A 16381-nucleotide genomic window follows, 5' to 3' on the forward strand; every position below is an offset into this window, starting at 1 on the left:
GCAACACAAACTTACTATGCCTTTATCTTCTCAACATTTTGATTGTCATTTTCTCTTATCTCATTTTTCTTTGACTTGATCAGACTTGATCAGAGTGATATGCTCTTATAATGATGCTGAATAGCTGCAAGATTTTTATGTACACGTATTTATTTGTAATGTGCCTATATTTGTACAAATAACTCAAGATGGCGAATGTATCCAAGATACCTTCCTGCTCCTATTTTCCCCCACAACAACCACCCCTGTGAGGGACTGGTCCCAAGTCACCCAGCTGGCTTTCATGCCTAAGGCAGGACTAGAACTCGCTACTCCTGCTGATTGGCCCCAAATCCCCCAGTCAGCTTTCATCGTTAAGGCAGGACTAGAACTCACGGTCTCCCACTTACATTTTTTAATATTTACTTAATTTTCCTTTCCAAACCCTTTTTAAAAAAGTCAGTCTCCTTTATTAATCTTATTCTCTCGTGTTATTTAAATCTGACCAATGATCAAAATAAAGTACTTTGGGAAATGTTTATTTTACTGCCTTATAACAGAGAATTGGGTGGCATACAACATAAAGCAAAGAGGGGTGGTTTTCTTTTGCTGAGAGCTATACTTGTACTTTGATGATCCAAGAGGTCCATGTTAAAAAATGAGATGGACAAAGGAGTGCGTAGGGACACAGAAAAAAATTCAATTAGATTTAGGTGGAGGGGTTTTTTTAAAAATTATTTTTGGATCCCTTTGAGACATTGTTGACTCCTGGTGATCGCCTAGACCAGGGGTAGGCAACCTTGGCTCTTTTATGAGTCATGGACTTCAACTCCCAGAATTCCTGAGCCAGCATGGCTCAGTATGGAAACCCCTCCATTTCTCCTCAGCATGGCCGGCTCAGGAATTCTGGGAGTTGAAGTCCACGAGTCATAAAAGAACCACGGTTGCCTACCCCTGGCCTAGACAAGTCCCTACAGTTTTCTTGGCAAGATTTCAGAAGTGGTTTGCTGTTGCCTGTTCTTCTGGGGTGAGAGAGAGGGACTGGCCTAAGATCACCCAGCTGGCTTCATGCCCATGGCAGGACTAGAATTCTCAGTCTCCTGGTTTCTAGCCTGATGCCTTTTAGCTACTATACCAAACTGACTCTTTTACATTTTACCTTGTGTTATATTTAATTGAATATAATGGTAAGCAAAAATAAAGGCATGACGAACATTGAATACAATGAATAGTATTGCACGGGGTCACATCCCAAGAATTTCAGGGCTGTGCACATGCTGTAGTCTTAAGTTATGCACTCTCTAGCTGTGTTTCCTAACCTTGGCATCTCCCAAATGTATAGAACAATTCCCAGAATTCTGAGCAATGGCCAGACTGGCTAGGAAATGGTGGGAGTTAAACCCCAAACGTGTGGAAGGTGCCAAAAGTAGAAAATAGAGGTCTAAAGCACTGTTAGTCAGTCTTGGTGACTTCAGCCCTGAGCCCTAGTGGCACAGTGGTTAGAATGGCTGCCTAGGGAATTCTGGGAGTTGAAGTCCAAGTCGTCAAGGTTAAGACACACTGATTTAAAGGTTCTGCCGATAGTTTATTTAATAACTTATACGGTTCTTCATAACTTACACGGTTCTTCTTGACAGATTTGCAGTGAATAGTGTCAACGCTGCTAACATTGGATGTTTTTGCTTTGACAACAGATGGAGATGCAATCATTTTCTTCTTATGTTTTACTCTAAGAGTTAGATGATGCGGGGAGGAATGTGCATGAGAGTTTAGCTAGACATAACAACACTGGACCTAGTGTGTGAACCAAGGTTATTGAAATAAGAGATGATAAGAATTGGCCGGGCTGGAGAACTGGAGGGAAAGCCTGCATTTCAAACTAATTGGAGAATGTGATTTATGACTGTTAATTGGAGGAGGGAATTGTGCTTTGATACTATGTGCTCAGGGAAGGGGAATCCAGTTTTTGGCTTCGATTGTGTTAGTGCCGATGCTATGCTTCTCAAATAAAGATTCTTTAAAGTAAACAATGCCTCAGAAGTTCTTTAAAGAGTTTCATCTGTCGGAACCATGACAAATAGATGATGTATTTTATCTGCCTTTTTTTTAAAGGGAATATTGCGTACTCCAGACACCATCCGCCGGTTCCAGAGTGTCCCAGCGCAGCCAGGTCAGACATCTCCTCTGCTTCAATATTTTGGCATTCTGCTAGACCAAGGGCAGCTGAACAAATATGAGTCCCTGGAACTGTGCCGGCCTGTCCTCCAGCAAGGACGCAAGCAGCTCCTGGAGAAATGGTTGAAAGAAGACAAGGTCAGTCGTGTGCTTGGTAGGAGGGCATCTTTAAAGATGGAGGTGGCTTCATTGGCCCACCAACAGCTGGAATTCATCCTGTCTGCTGGGTCCAGTCTCTCCAATTGTGTGTAGAGAGCCACCAGTCAGACCTGCCCCCAATTGGTCCTCTAGGCCAGAGGTCCCCAACCTTGGTCACTTTATGACTTGTGGACTTCAACTCCCAGAATTCCTCAGCCAGCCATGCTGGCTGAGGAATTCTGGGAGTTGGAGTCCACAAGTCATAAAAGTGGCCAAGGTTGGAGACAGACCCCTGCTCTACGCAAGAAAGGGCCTCGACTCCGTTCGCGTCGAAAGGTATACTTTACTAAAAGCCGAATGGAATACAGCATAGCAAAGCCAGAACCGAAGTTCGCACGCCAAAGTTTCCCGGTTAACTTTCCCCATCCCGTTCCTCTTCTCCCCTGGTCCCTTACTGTGCAATTATATTTGAATAAATTGTTTTGGGAACGGTCTCTTCAACAGGCTGGTGGGTGAGCCATTGCATTCCATTCCCAGAGCTTTGATCTTGAGACAGTTTCTCGGGAAGGTACAATGTATTGTTAGCTTTCCTCCCCCATTCCAGTCCAGCTCTTCCCCCCCCCTCCCAATAATTCATGGCGGACTAGCAGCTAGCAAATGCGAAGCTCAAATCGTGTGATGGTAATTCTGACAGCACCCATCTGCCTCCAAGGAAATAAAAATGATTTGAGTTCAGGTTAGGTAGCTTCTGCTGGACAATGTTGCTCTTCGGATTGGTATCATGGCAGAGAATAACAGAGTTGGAAGAGGCCTTGGAGGTCTTCTAGTCCAACCCCCTGCTCAGGCAGGAAACCCTATATTATTTCAGACAAAGGGCTACACAATCTCTTCTTAAAAATCTCCTGTGTTGGAGCACCCACAACCTCTGGAGGCAGGTTGTTCCACTGATTAATTGTTCTGTCAGGGACTTTCTTCTTAGTTCCAGGTTGCTTCTCTCCCTGATTAGTTTCCATCCATTGCTTCTTGTCCTGCCTTCAGGGGCTTTGGAGAATAGCTTGACTCCCTCTTCTGTGGGGCAGCCCCTGAGATATTGGAAGACTGCTATCATGTCACCCCAAGTCCTTGTGTTCATTAAACTAAACATGCCCAATTCCTGCAACCGGTTTTCGTATATTTTAGCCTCCAGACCCCTAATCACCTTTGTTGCTCTTCTCTGCACTCTTCCTAGAGTCTCGACTTCTTTTTTATGTCTTGGCAAACAGAACTGGATGCAGAATTCCAACTATAGTCTTACCAAGGCATTATAAAGTGTTATTAACATTTCCCGTGATCTTGATTCTCTCCCCCTGTTGATGCAGCCTAGAGAACCAATGAAAACTGCCAGCTAACAGATGGCAGCTTCCTGGTGGCAGCATTATTAGGTATGGAGGACTTTGGCTCCTGGCTGGCATTTCCTGGCAAATGAAAGGAGAGGAAATTGCCTTTCAGCTCTTCGGCTGAATTACGTAATGTTGCCCTTAAATTAGTGACCTTTCCATCAGCTGTCAGTTGTTCCCAGCTGATGGACGATGCTTTCCTATAAGCATATTACGACTTATGTCTAATGCCAAAATATAAATCATCTCTCTCCTTCCCCCCCCCCCAGCAAAAAATCTCAGAAGACTTAATCTCTCTGGTCCAAAATATTGCAAGACTTAGAGAAGCTAAAATCATTATAAGATTCTAGTGCCCTGCATCAGTTTGTGACCCCATTGATTACAATTGATCAAGCCTTTGGGATTCTGAACTTGAATCGGGATTTGAAATTTCCAAACATTTGCTACGCATTTTTTCAAACCCTAGGGTGTGGCTGATGGGGCAGGAATCTGTAAAAACTTTGTCTTTTCTTAATCGAGACAACAATGTTCTTTTGTCATCCATAATAACCACAACCTCAGAATTACATTCCTCATTCAGCAATTGCGTTGAGACAATGCTGGTCCTTATTTAATGAATGCTCTGGCCTAATTGCATCTTAAAGGTGTATTTTTTTTCCAGAGGTTTTTTTTTTCTGTTACAGGATTTAATTTAATCCCTTTGCCTTCTGATAACCCTTATTAGTAACTTAACTCCTTGGAGTCAAAGGTTATTCGACTCCATAGCTGGACTTCTAAATGTAGTTACTTTATTTTATTTTTTATAAAGTTGGAAGGGACCTTGGAGGTCATCTAGTCCAACCCCTTGCTCAGGCAGGAAACCCTATACCATTTCAGACAAATGGCTGTCCACTCTCTTCTTAAAAACTTCCAGTGTTGGAGCATTCACCGCTTCTGGAGGCAGGTTGTTCCACTGTCCACTGGTTAATTGTTCTAACTGTCAGGAAGTTTCTCCTTAATTCCAGGTTGCTTCTCTCCTTGATTAGTTTCCATCCATTGCTTCTTGTCCTGCCTTCAGGCACTTTTGAGAATAGCTTGACTCCCTCTTCTTTGTGGCAGCCCCTGAGATATTGGAACACTGCTATCATGTCCCCCCTTGTCCTTCTCTTCATTAAACTAGACAGACCCAGTTCCAGCAGCCGTTCCTTATATGCTTTAGCCTCCAGTCCCCTAATCATCTTTGTTGCTCTTCTCTGTACTCTTTCTAGAGTCTCAACATCTTTTTTACATCGCGGTGACCAAACCTGGATGCAGTATTCCAAGTGTGGCCTTACTAAGGCATTGTAAAGTGGTATTAATACTTCACATGATCTTGATTCTATCCCTCTGTTAATGCAGCCCAGCACTGTATTGGCCTTTTTGGCAGCTGCAGCACACTGCTGGCTCATATTTAAGTGATTGTCCACTAGGACTCTGAGGTCCCTCTCACAGTTACTACTATTGAGCAAGGTACCCCCTATACTATACCTGTACATTTGGTTTATCTTGCCTAAATGTAGAACCTTACTTTTTTCACCCTTGAATTTCCCAAGGAGAAGTGTATTAAAATAATGTAAGATAGGGAGCATGGTGGCTTGTGTAGTTAGGACGCTGGGGTGGAGGTTCGCACGCTTGCGTTCGAGACCTGAGTGTTGCTGTGGGGGGTGGGGTGGGTTTCCATCCTTCTGGGGCAGGGTTGAACTCCTGTCCTTGGCTTCAGCTCATGCCAGGGACGTGAAAGGAGCCCCCAACTACACATCCTCCAGGCAACGCTGTTGTCTTCGGCTAGTCTTTTCAACCTGGAAGCACCTCGGTGCTTCTAACATGAGTGCAAGCAAGCAATCTAAGACAGGGGTGTCAAACTGCCGGCCTGTGGGCCGGACGCATCATCCGGAAGCCGTGCCCGCCCCATTGCCGGTAATGGCAAAACCGGCCCGATACGTTGCGCGACGTCACGTGACGTCGCAAGTTTGACACCCCTGATCTAAGACATTGCCTGCACTTTAATCTTTATTGCTTTGAACTTCATTTTTAGATTCAGCTCACACTTCTCCCTCTCTCTTCTTGAAGACGGGGATGGAAAAAAGACTTGAGAACAAAAGCTGAGTTCCTGAGCGAGGGACTTCTTTTCATGACAAACGTCCTTAGCTATTTTAGTTTTACAGTGAAGGAGCTTAAGCAGCCACCGGCTTAAATCTCAATCTGTCTTCATTCTTGACGGGGAGGGGTTTAACACTTGACCCTTTGGTGACTAGTCAAGGACAGCTCTTCTGAAAGGGATTTTGATTTCTTCCTCCAACGTCACCTTCCCCGGCGAGATATATTTGTGGCTTTCTTCTTGGTTCGCTTGCGTATTGAGGACTAATTGCATCGGGCACTGCCCAGTGTTGAATTTGTTTCTACTATTGACATTCATCAGACGTGCCACTCAATGTTTAATGTCATCCTGATACAATCCTTAAGACAGGGGTGTCCAGTCTTGGCAACTTTAAGACCTGTGGACTTCAACTCCCAGAATTCCCCAGCCAGCATGGCTGGCTGGGGAATTCTGGGAGTTGAAGTCCACAGGTCTTAAAGTTGCCAAGACTGGACACCCCTGTCTTAAGATGTTCCTGCAATGCAGCATAGGTCCCATCGTATAGGAGCTGGCCCGGGGGGGGGGGGGAATCACATACTGTAACAAAACAAATATTATGTTTTGGAAGTTTCCTTAGGATGCATGTTTCCCCAACTACTTGTCACATTTGCACACATGGGGAAACGTTTCTACTATTACTACTACTACTACTACTACTACTACTACTACTACTACTACTACTACTACTACTACTACTAATAATAATAATAATAATAATAATAATAATAATGATAATGATAAAGTTGGAAGGGACCTTGGAGGTCATCTAATCCAACTCCCTGCTCAGGCAGGAAACCCTACACCATTTCGGACAAATGGCTGTCCAGTTTCTTCTTAAAAACTTCCAGTGTTGGAGCATTCAGAACTTCTGGAGGCAGGTTGTTCCACTGGTTAATTGTTCTCACCCTCAGGAAGTTTCTCCTTAGTTCTAGGTTGCTTCTCGGTTAGTTTCCATCCGTTGCTTCTTGTCCTGCCTTCGGGTGCTTTGGAGAATAGCTTGACTCCCTCTTCTTTGGGGCAGCCCCTGAGATACTGGAACACTGCTCTCATGTCCCCCCTCGTCCTTCTCTTCATTAAACTAGACATGCCCAATTCCAGCAACCGTTCCTTACATGTTTTAGCCTCCAGTCCCCTAATCATCTTTGTTGCTCTTCTCTGTACTCTTTCTAGAGTCTCAGCATCTTTTTTACATCGTGGTGACCAAAACTGGATGCAGTATTCCAAGTGTGGCCTTACCAAGGCATTGTAGAGTGGTATTAAGTGGTACTTGCAGTTTGTTTTATATATTCAGCATCCTGTTGGGTATTTAAAAAAAAAAACCTCAAAAACCCAATCTCTGCATCGCTTGCTTTTAAACAGTTGGAATGCTCTGAAGAACTGGGAGACCTCGTGAAGTCTGTGGACCCCACCTTGGCCCTGAGCGTCTACCTACGGGCTAACGTTCCCAATAAGGTCATTCAGTGTTTTGCCGAAACGGGGCAAGTTCAGAAGATTGTGCTGTACGCCAAGAAGGTAATTAGTTCCTCTGAAACTTTTTTTTTTTTTACCTTTTCACCATTTTTATTAGTTTGTAATATAAAAAAAATGCAAAAGCAAATAAAGGGGGGAAAGGGGAAAGGAGAAGTGTAGAAAATAAGGGAGAGAAAAAAGGCATTGACTTTCCAACTCCCTCTGGTACAGTCGAATAAAACAGTAACCTCAAACCTCAACTTTTTACTTTTACATAATAGTATAAGATAACCTTTATTGTCATTTTTTTACTGTGGGCACAACGGCACACATCAAAAATGAAATTTAGTTGCCCGCTCTCAAAGTGAAACACATACATGACACACACCTAAACATACTATGTACAACATATGTATAGACCCACACCCCTACATAAAGAAACAGATAAATATTAAATACTGTCCATCTTGAATATATAACGGAAGGAGGAAGCTTGAGAGCTCACGAGGTTAATGCTGTATGGGACTAGCCATTTCTATAACAACAAATCTGTCATTTTATAATTACAAAAATTGATGTATTTATATGTTATAGGTGAATAATAACTGTATTGAAAAGAGGAGATGCTCGGTTGGCACCCCAAACTGCACTCGAAGAGATGGTTAAGAAGGGAGAGGGGATGTAGTTAGGTGGAAAGGAGGAAGGTGGAGAGGTTGTGGGATCAGAGAGAGGAAGGACAGGAAAGTGAATGAGGGTGGAGGCAAGGCGGGGACTGCCGAGCGTCTCCGAAAATGTACTGATTTGGATTATTTTTCATTGCTTGTATATGTAAATGCATCATATTGGTATTTGTTGGTTAATTACAAAAATTAATAAAATTTTATTTAAAAAACAAACAAANCAGTCTCAAGACCTGCTCCCGTCTCCTCCCCCGGGGCCACCCAGTCAGAGTCAAGGCCTTCTCGGATCCGAGCGACTTTGTCATACAGATATTGAGCAAAGTCCTCGGCCCTCCCCTCCAGGGGATCCCCTCCCTCCCTCAACTGGAGGAGAGAGCGGGTCACCCTGAAGAGGGCGGCCGGGCGGTTATCTGATGACGCAATGAGTGTGGAGTAGTAGTTAGATCTAGCCACCCTCATCGCCACTAGGTAGGATCTAACATGCATCCTTACCTGTGCTCGGTCGGATTCGGTTCGGCTAGCCCTCCAACTGCTCTCTAGGCGTCTTTTCCTAGTTACTAGTTACTATTTGGGTAACGAAATACTAGTTACTATTTGGGTAACGAAAGGTCTGCAAGAAAACAAGCAAGCTCACAGAGCACCAAGGACCCCCTCATTTCAACCCTCCTTTATTGGTGCATCTTGGGGTCTGTGAACTCTTGCTAGGAGATGAATCGGGTTGAGCTTTTTCAGTTTTCAGTCTAAAAGGTGACCAAGCCAAACACAGATAATCTCACTCAAAAGTAGAGCAAAGCTGATAAAATGTTTCTTTTTTCTGCCTTCACATGCTCTTTCTAGGTTGGTTACACTCCAGACTGGATCTTCCTCCTGAGGAACGTAATGCGGATCAGCCCGGACCAAGGACAGCAGTTTGCCCAAATGTTGGTGCAAGATGAAGAACCTCTGGCAGATATTACACAAGTAAGGAAAGATCTTGAAAGAGAGAGAAAAGGACATTTGGGTCAGTTTTGGTAGAGTTTACAGCTTTCCAGGGCAAAAATAAGCACACATTCAAAATGAGCAGAAGGCATAGTTTAGAAAAACTTTATCTATAAAATATATATAAACACGATACGTACAGTTTCATTCAGCTCTGGGGAACATCAACAAGTCTTAACTTGGAGATCAGAAAATAATGATGGCGAATCTTTTAGAGACCGAGTGCCCAAAAACTGGCCCCGCTCCTGCTCCAACCCCGCCTGCCCACAGGCCCACTTACTACCTCCAGGGCCCGCAGACTGCCCAAGTAGCCCAGCAGCACCACCGCGGCCATGCTCTCTGCCCGTGCCCCGCAGCATCAACTGTGTGCGATGGGGTGTGAGGGCAGAGTCTTGTCTACGCTGCCTGGCTGCCATGTCCTTGGCTGCGGTGCTCCAAGCCTCCAGGGGGCTGCTGGTGAGGAGGGGGTCACGGGAAGAGGCAAGGCTGGGGCAACAGCACGTGTGCTCACAGAGAGGGCTCCGAGTGCCGCCTCTGGCACGGGTACCATAGGTTCACCACCACTGGACTAAGACACACCCAGACCTAAGCTGGATCGCATGCCTCACACAGTCAATACTGTGTCTTAATCAAAAACAGTTCTCATTGGCTGGTTTATTGCTATGGCTATTCCAGTTCATAACATTTCTTAACACAGTGACAAGTTTGCTCCAGCAGGCTGCAATAAATGGCTTTATCCTGGAGATCCTTGCTTTCCTATAAAGTCCACTAGTTGCATCTAAATAAACATTTCAGTTTTTCCAATAATCCTGTTTTTCACATGGATGTTTCTGTCATTTCCGGCCACTGACCTCTTTGCTCTTTGTGTAGCGTTGAGTGATGCTAGCAGGAAATTTGGCAGTGTTGCAATCACAAAATTCAGAGTGTGTGCCCTGTTGTGAAGGTTTACGAATAAGGTAGTAAAAGGTGACATTAAGCAAGCATGGTAACAACCATGCTGCAGAGCATTCAGAATGTGGGAATGTGGCGGTCCTTAACAATTTTGAGCCTTAAGTCAGTGTGGGCTATAAGCCCAGTTTGGTCATAAATAGAGTGAGGATATAAGACTTCAGCTTTACGATGGGGTGTAAAATTTAGCAGCTGGCCATTTGTTCAAGGAGCAAAATGGTAGGTGATGCGACTCTGGAAGGGCTTGTATTTAGCAGTCTTGAGGATGTTGGAGGATGTATGGGGGCTGCACAGATCCATGTTCTCCTGACCTCATGTGGAAGGTGAAGTCTCAGCAGGCATTTCTTGACGGACCCAGGTCCTCCTTGCTAAATCTTTCACATGGTCTCTTGAGGACATACAGATGTACAAGAATATCCCTCTGATTTGAGGGGGTCCTTGAGGCAGTTTTTGAAATCTGTAGGATTCTACAGCAGTTTTGCTTAACCTTGCCAGCTTTAAGCTGTTGCATGCTGGCTGAGAATTCTGGGAGCTGAAGGCCACACATTTTAAAGTTGAGAAACACTGTTGTACAGTATCAGGATTTGGCACTAAAGTGAAAACAGGTTTTGTGAAAAGACAGTTGAGTGTCGTCATATATCAGGGGTCTTCAAACTTGGCCCTTTTATGACTTGTGGACTTCAACTCCCAGAATTCCTCAGCCAGCGTGCCTGGCTGAGGAATTCTGGGAGTTGAAGTCCACAAGTCATAAAAGGGCCAAGTTTGAAGACTCCTGTTGTATATGAAACATTTCAGAATTGAATTGAAAAGTTCAACCTGTCATATGGCTCTGTTTTGAGTTTTAAACTCTTTCCTAGGAAGGTCCCATGTTTGACAAGGCCTCATTTTGTGCTCAAAATACATGATTCAGATGCAAATAGAGCTGTTTGAAAGTTGAAAAGCTACTAATGAGATCAGAACTCTGTTTAAAAATGGTTTCAGATTTGAAATGCTTTGAACTTCTAACAAGAAGAAGATACGGAATTCATTTGGAGCTTTAAACATGCATGATTTGTCTGAATTAGATAACCTTATATTTATTTGCTGGAATGTTTATACAAGGCTTTATCTGCCTTGGGTGGGAAGAATCTAAAACAAGTGCTCCCTTTTATTTTATTTTGCAGATAGTAGATGTGTTTATGGAATACAACCTGATCCAGCAGTGTACGGCTTTTCTCTTGGATGCTCTAAAAAACAACCGTCCATCTGAAGGGCCTTTGCAAACTCGTCTGCTTGAAATGAATCTCATGCATGCACCTCAGGTAGGTTTTGCACCTGGTTCTCGAAAGGATTTAATTACTCTATTTCTTGGACTTTTCTCTCACAGGAATTGGAAGTAATATTTGGATGCAAAGCTCCTATAAAGAAACCCTTAAAACAGGGATTTCAGTTCAGCTCATTCTAGCCCTTTAAAAAAAAAAAAAAAAAGCCGAGATGCTTTAATGCTCATCGTTTCCTGCAGGCAGAAGCTTCCAGTTTTACATGGAAGTTAAACTGATTAAATCCAGGTGCTAGTATTTTTATAATGATTAGATTTCCAAAAGTTTGTTCTGAACTTGAGGGTTCATTCTTTTTAAAATCAAAAGTTTATCAAAGTGAGTGGCTGTCTAAAATTATTACAGTTATTACAAATCACTCCTTGTGATTTCCATTTTGATAGGGTGTTAAGAAAACCCAGTTTCCCTGAACTGTGGAAGCATTTTGGGGCAGTGTTCTTCTAAAGCCATGAATGAGCAGGTCTGCAAACCTGGCTTGGTTTTAAAAAAAAAAAAGAGAGCTGGCAGTGGATACTGAAAAGTATTCGGATTTCTTATAATCAGCAGCCTGTCCAGAAAGAGTACAGAGAAGAGCAACAAAGATGATTAGGGGACTGGAGGCTAAAACAAACAAGGAACGGCTGCTGAGTCCGAAAGGAGAAGGGCGGGATATAAATACAATTAATAAATAAATAAATAAATAAATGTCTAGTTTAACAAAGAGAAGGACGAGGGGGGACATGATAGCTGTGTTCCAGTATCTCAGGGGCTGCCACAAAGAAGAGGGAGTCAAGCTATTCTCCAAAGCACCTGAAGGCAGGACAAGAAGCAACGGGTGGAAACTAACCAAAGAGAGAAGCAACCTAGAACTAAGGAGAAACTTCCTGACAGTTAGAACAATTAACCAGTGGAACAACCTGCCTCCAGAAGCGTGAATTCTCCAACACTGGAGGTTTTTAAGAAGAGACTGGACAGCCATTTGTCCGAAATGGTATAGGGTTTCCTGCCTGAGCAGGGGGTTGGACTAGATAACCTCCAAGGTCCATTCCAACTTTTTTATTATTATTATTATTATTATTATTATTATTATTATTATTATTATTATTATTATTATTATTATTACTACTACTACTACTACTACTACTACTACTACTACTACTACTACTACTACTACTACTACTACTACTTCCGGAGGCTGCTGTGAGAGATTTGTGGGGAGCTAGGAAAAATGGTACGGAAGAGAGAATCAACAAGCATAAGAGGCACTCTGGTCTAGTGGTTAAGGTGCTGGCCTAGAAACCAGCAGATTGTGAGTTCTAGTTTGCCTTAGGCATAAAAGTCAGCTGGGTAACTTTGGGCCTGTTGCTCGTTCTCAGCCCGACCCTGCTGTCAGGGATGTTGCTGTGGGGGAAATAACAGAATAACAGAGTTGGAAGGGACCTTGGAGGTCTTCTAGTCCAGCCCCCGGCTCAGGCAGGAATCCCTGTACCATTTCAGACAAATGGCTGTCCAGACTCTTCTTAAAAACTTCCAGTGTTGGAGGTAAAGCTGTTTCACTGATTAATTGTTCTAACTGTCAGGAGATTTCTACTTATTTCTAGGTTGGTTCCCTCCTTGATTATTTTTCATCCAAATAGAAGGAAGGAGGAGTATTAGATACTGTATATTCACCACCTTGAGTTATTTATAAAAATAATCAAGGCGAGATAAAAATCTAATAATAATTACCAAGAGTCGCCTGGGTCATAAAGGGCAACTCGGCCCAGGTGACGGGAAAGCATTTTGGTGAGAAGCAGTTTGAATTATTCAGAGACTTAATGCATTAAGTATGAATGACCCTGGGAAATTTGTTTTGCAGTTCCCAAGCGTTCTGTTTTCACCCCAAAATTAGCATTAAAATCCTCACTTTCTTGTTTGTGCATGTGGGGGCTTGACATTTGGGCTCTGTACACACCAGAGTTATCCAAGCATTAATTTCTGGCGGAGCTTCTTTGCCACAGATCTGTATCTCAAGCAAAAATCTCCTCTTTCAGGTCGCCGATGCCATCTTGGGGAACCAGATGTTCACCCACTATGACCGGGCCCACATTGCCCAGCTGTGCGAGAAAGCTGGTCTCCTCCAAAGGGCGCTGGAACACTTCACTGACTTGTACGACATCAAGCGAGCCGTGGTCCACACACACCTCCTCAACCCTGAGGTACAGGGCTGAAAGTGCACCTAATTTATGTGTGAAGAACCCGTGTTGATTTTAATGTTTTTATGCTTTAAGCCAGGGGTGTCAAACTCAATTTCATTGAGGGCCGCATCAGCATTGCGGTTGCCGTCGTGTGTGTGTGTGTGTGTGTGGTCAGGGTGGGTGCAGCCTACTGGGTGGGCATGGCCAGCTCTACATTGTTCGCGTCAAGGGTGCCTGTGGGGGCCTGGGCAGAAGTGGGACAGATCTGAGGGTCTCTGGCAGAAGGGGGTAGGACCAGGGCAAGCGCCAAGGCATGGTCCATTTCTTCATTCCTCACAAAGGGTGACCCCTCCCCAGCATGCACCCAGGGGGCGGGGCTGACGCGGCAGGGGCTGGTTCCTCGCTGTTTCTAGACAGCCTTGTGGAGCTAAGACTGAATGTGTTTCAGCATAGATGGCCACCACAAAATTGTACATTGGGTCCCGGCTGGCCTGGGCCAGGGCCAAGGCAGCGGGGGCCGTTCCCTCACTGTTTCCAGGATGGCTTCGCCGGCCACATGAAACCACTTCGCGGGCCGCCTTGTGTTTGACATGTCTGCTTTAAGCCGCCCAGAGTCACTTTGAAGCCAGATGGGTGGCAAATAAATTGAATAAATTTAATTTGCTGGGCTGCATATCTTTTGACTTTGAGCAGCTAGCAGCAGTCATACAACGCAGCAATCAAATGTACACAGTAAATTAAAAGTTAAATCAAACCACCTAGTGTAATCTTGACAGTGTCATTATTCATTCCAAAGTCCCCTGGAATAATTCAGATTTAATCAGTTTCCAGAAATCTTAATAACAATGGGACTATTTTCATCTTTCAAGAGAAGGCCGTTTCGGAGAACTTTGGCCATTGCTGAGAGATTGAAGTCCAGCTGCATTTGGGAACAATTATTCTATTTAGAGGTGGCAGTACAAGATAGTCCTTGACTTACCACCACAATTGAGCCCCAAATTTTCCATTTCTAAGCCAGACAGTTGTTAAGTGAATTTTGCCCCATTTTGTGACTTTTCTTGCCACAGTTGTTAAGTGAATCACTGCAGTTGTTAAGTTAGTAACACAATTGCTAAGTGAATCTGACTTCCCCATTGACTTTGCCTGTCGGATGGTCGCAAAAGGGGATCACATGACCCCCGGGGACACTGCAACCATCATAAATATGAGCCAGAGAAGCATCTGAATTTTAATCACGTGACCGTGGGGATGCAGCAATGAACATAAGTGTGGAAACCGGTCACAAGCCACTTTTTTCAGTGCTGTGTAACTTTGAACAGTCACTCAATGAATGGTTGTAAGCCAAGGATTACCTCTACACCAAGCGTACATAATATATTTAGTTTATTCCCAACACAATCAATAGAGACTGTTGGTTGTTTACATACAAGACAAGACAACAAAACACACCACAGTAAAAATTAAACCAAAGTATAAACACAATCTAACCAAGCTACAAAGTACAAACGTTCGGTTCATAACTAACGGCATTATTTTGCACTCTAAAAGTACGCCGAAAAGAACTTGGTTTGAACAGCTTCTAAAAAACCAGTATCAAGAGCTCTGGTGGCGCAGTGGTTAGAATGCATTATGGCAGACTGCAAAATGAGGATCCAGATTGTTGGGGTCAATAGACCAGAGCAGGGATAGGCAACCCTGGCTCTTTTATGACTCGTGGACTTCAACTCCCAGAATTCCTGAGCCAGCCATGCTAAGGAGAAATGGAGAGGTTTCCATGCTGATCCATGCCGGCTCAGGAATTCTGGGAGTTGAAGTCCACGAGTCATGAAGGGGCCATTGTTCCCCACCCCTGGTATAGGGCAGGGGAAGCAACCTTGGCTCTTTTATGACTCGTGGACTTCAAGTCCCAGAATTCCTGAGCCAGCCATGCTGAGGAGAAAGGGAGAGGTTTCCATGCTGAGCCAAGCTGGCTCAGGAATTCTGGGAGTTGAAGTCCACGAGTCATAAAAGAGCCAAGGTTGCCTACCCCTGGGCCAGAGAGTGCTGTGAGGCGGGATATAAACCTTATTGCTATTGCTGTGATGCCAATGGATTCATTTAATCCCAAAAGTGCTTTTTCAAGAGGCAACTGGACTTTCTTCTTGTTCTTTGAAGACGTTTTGCTTCTCATCCCAGAAGTGTCTTCAGCTCTGACTGGATGGTGGGGAATTCATTTAATTGGTTTATTAACCAGACTTATATGGGCACCCATCTCACCAAAAGAAGCTTTGTGCAGGGAGTTATCATTGCCAATCCTGGCTGAGATTTATGGGAGTTAAAATCCCCATCCCTGCCGAAAGGTTCCTGTTGGGGAAGGCCGTTCTCACACCTCACCTCAGATCTACAATATTTCTGCCACAAAGAAGTGTAAGAAAAACCAAGGTCCTTTCTAATGTTTCCTTTTGCTTGCAGTGGCTGGTGAACTACTTTGGCTCCCTTTCCGTGGAAGATTCCCTGGAATGCTTGCGCGCGATGCTGTCAGCAAACATCCGCCAGAACTTGCAGATCTGCGTCCAGGTGGCTTCCAAGTACCATGAGCAGCTTTCAACTCAGTCGCTCATTGAGCTCTTCGAGTCATTCAAGAGTTTTGAAGGTAGGTCCGTTGGGTTCCCGCGCCGCCCTCAAGCTCTGAATCCATATCTCTGACTGCCTTGGTTCCTTCTGGGTGTCCCTTGGACCATTGAGAGGAGCGCATTTCTTGAAGACATCAGGCCAAGAGATTGTCTTTGTCCTCTTTGGCTGGTAAAGACAAGCAGATGGGGATGTCACGATGGTGGCCATCACTAATGTGAAGTGTTAACGTGATGTGTTAATACCATTTTACAATGCCTTGGTAAGGCCACATTTGGAATACTGCATCCAGTTTTCGTCACCACAATGTAAAAAAAGATGTTGAGACTCTAGAAAGAGTACAGGGAAGAGCAACAAAGATGATCAGGGGACTGGAGGCTAAAACATATAAGGAATGGTTGCTGGAATTGGGTATGTCTAG

At 44.2% G+C, this 16381-nt stretch overlaps 1 protein-coding gene across 1 annotated transcript in view; it reads left to right on the forward strand.

Moving 5' to 3' along the window:
• The window catches only part of LOC107294215 (clathrin heavy chain 1), a gene marked incomplete at its 3' end in the record, with an annotated part of 77954 nt that extends 61972 nt beyond the window's left edge, over window positions 1-15982 (forward strand). Inside the window, exons 9-14 of the mRNA XM_015823426.2 lie at window positions 2092-2292; window positions 7183-7335; window positions 8790-8912; window positions 11042-11179; window positions 13207-13371; window positions 15802-15982. Coding sequence (XP_015678912.2) covers window positions 2092-2292; window positions 7183-7335; window positions 8790-8912; window positions 11042-11179; window positions 13207-13371; window positions 15802-15982 — 961 coding nt within the window. The remainder of the gene's footprint in view (window positions 1-2091; window positions 2293-7182; window positions 7336-8789; window positions 8913-11041; window positions 11180-13206; window positions 13372-15801) is intronic.
• Window positions 15983-16381: the final 399 nt, after the last annotated feature.

The sequence above is a fragment of the Protobothrops mucrosquamatus genome, unplaced genomic scaffold, assembly GCF_001527695.2.
Source record: "Protobothrops mucrosquamatus isolate PMUCROS unplaced genomic scaffold, P.Mucros_1.0 scaffold1865, whole genome shotgun sequence".
In the NCBI taxonomy this organism is placed as follows: Eukaryota; Metazoa; Chordata; class Lepidosauria; order Squamata; family Viperidae; genus Protobothrops; species Protobothrops mucrosquamatus.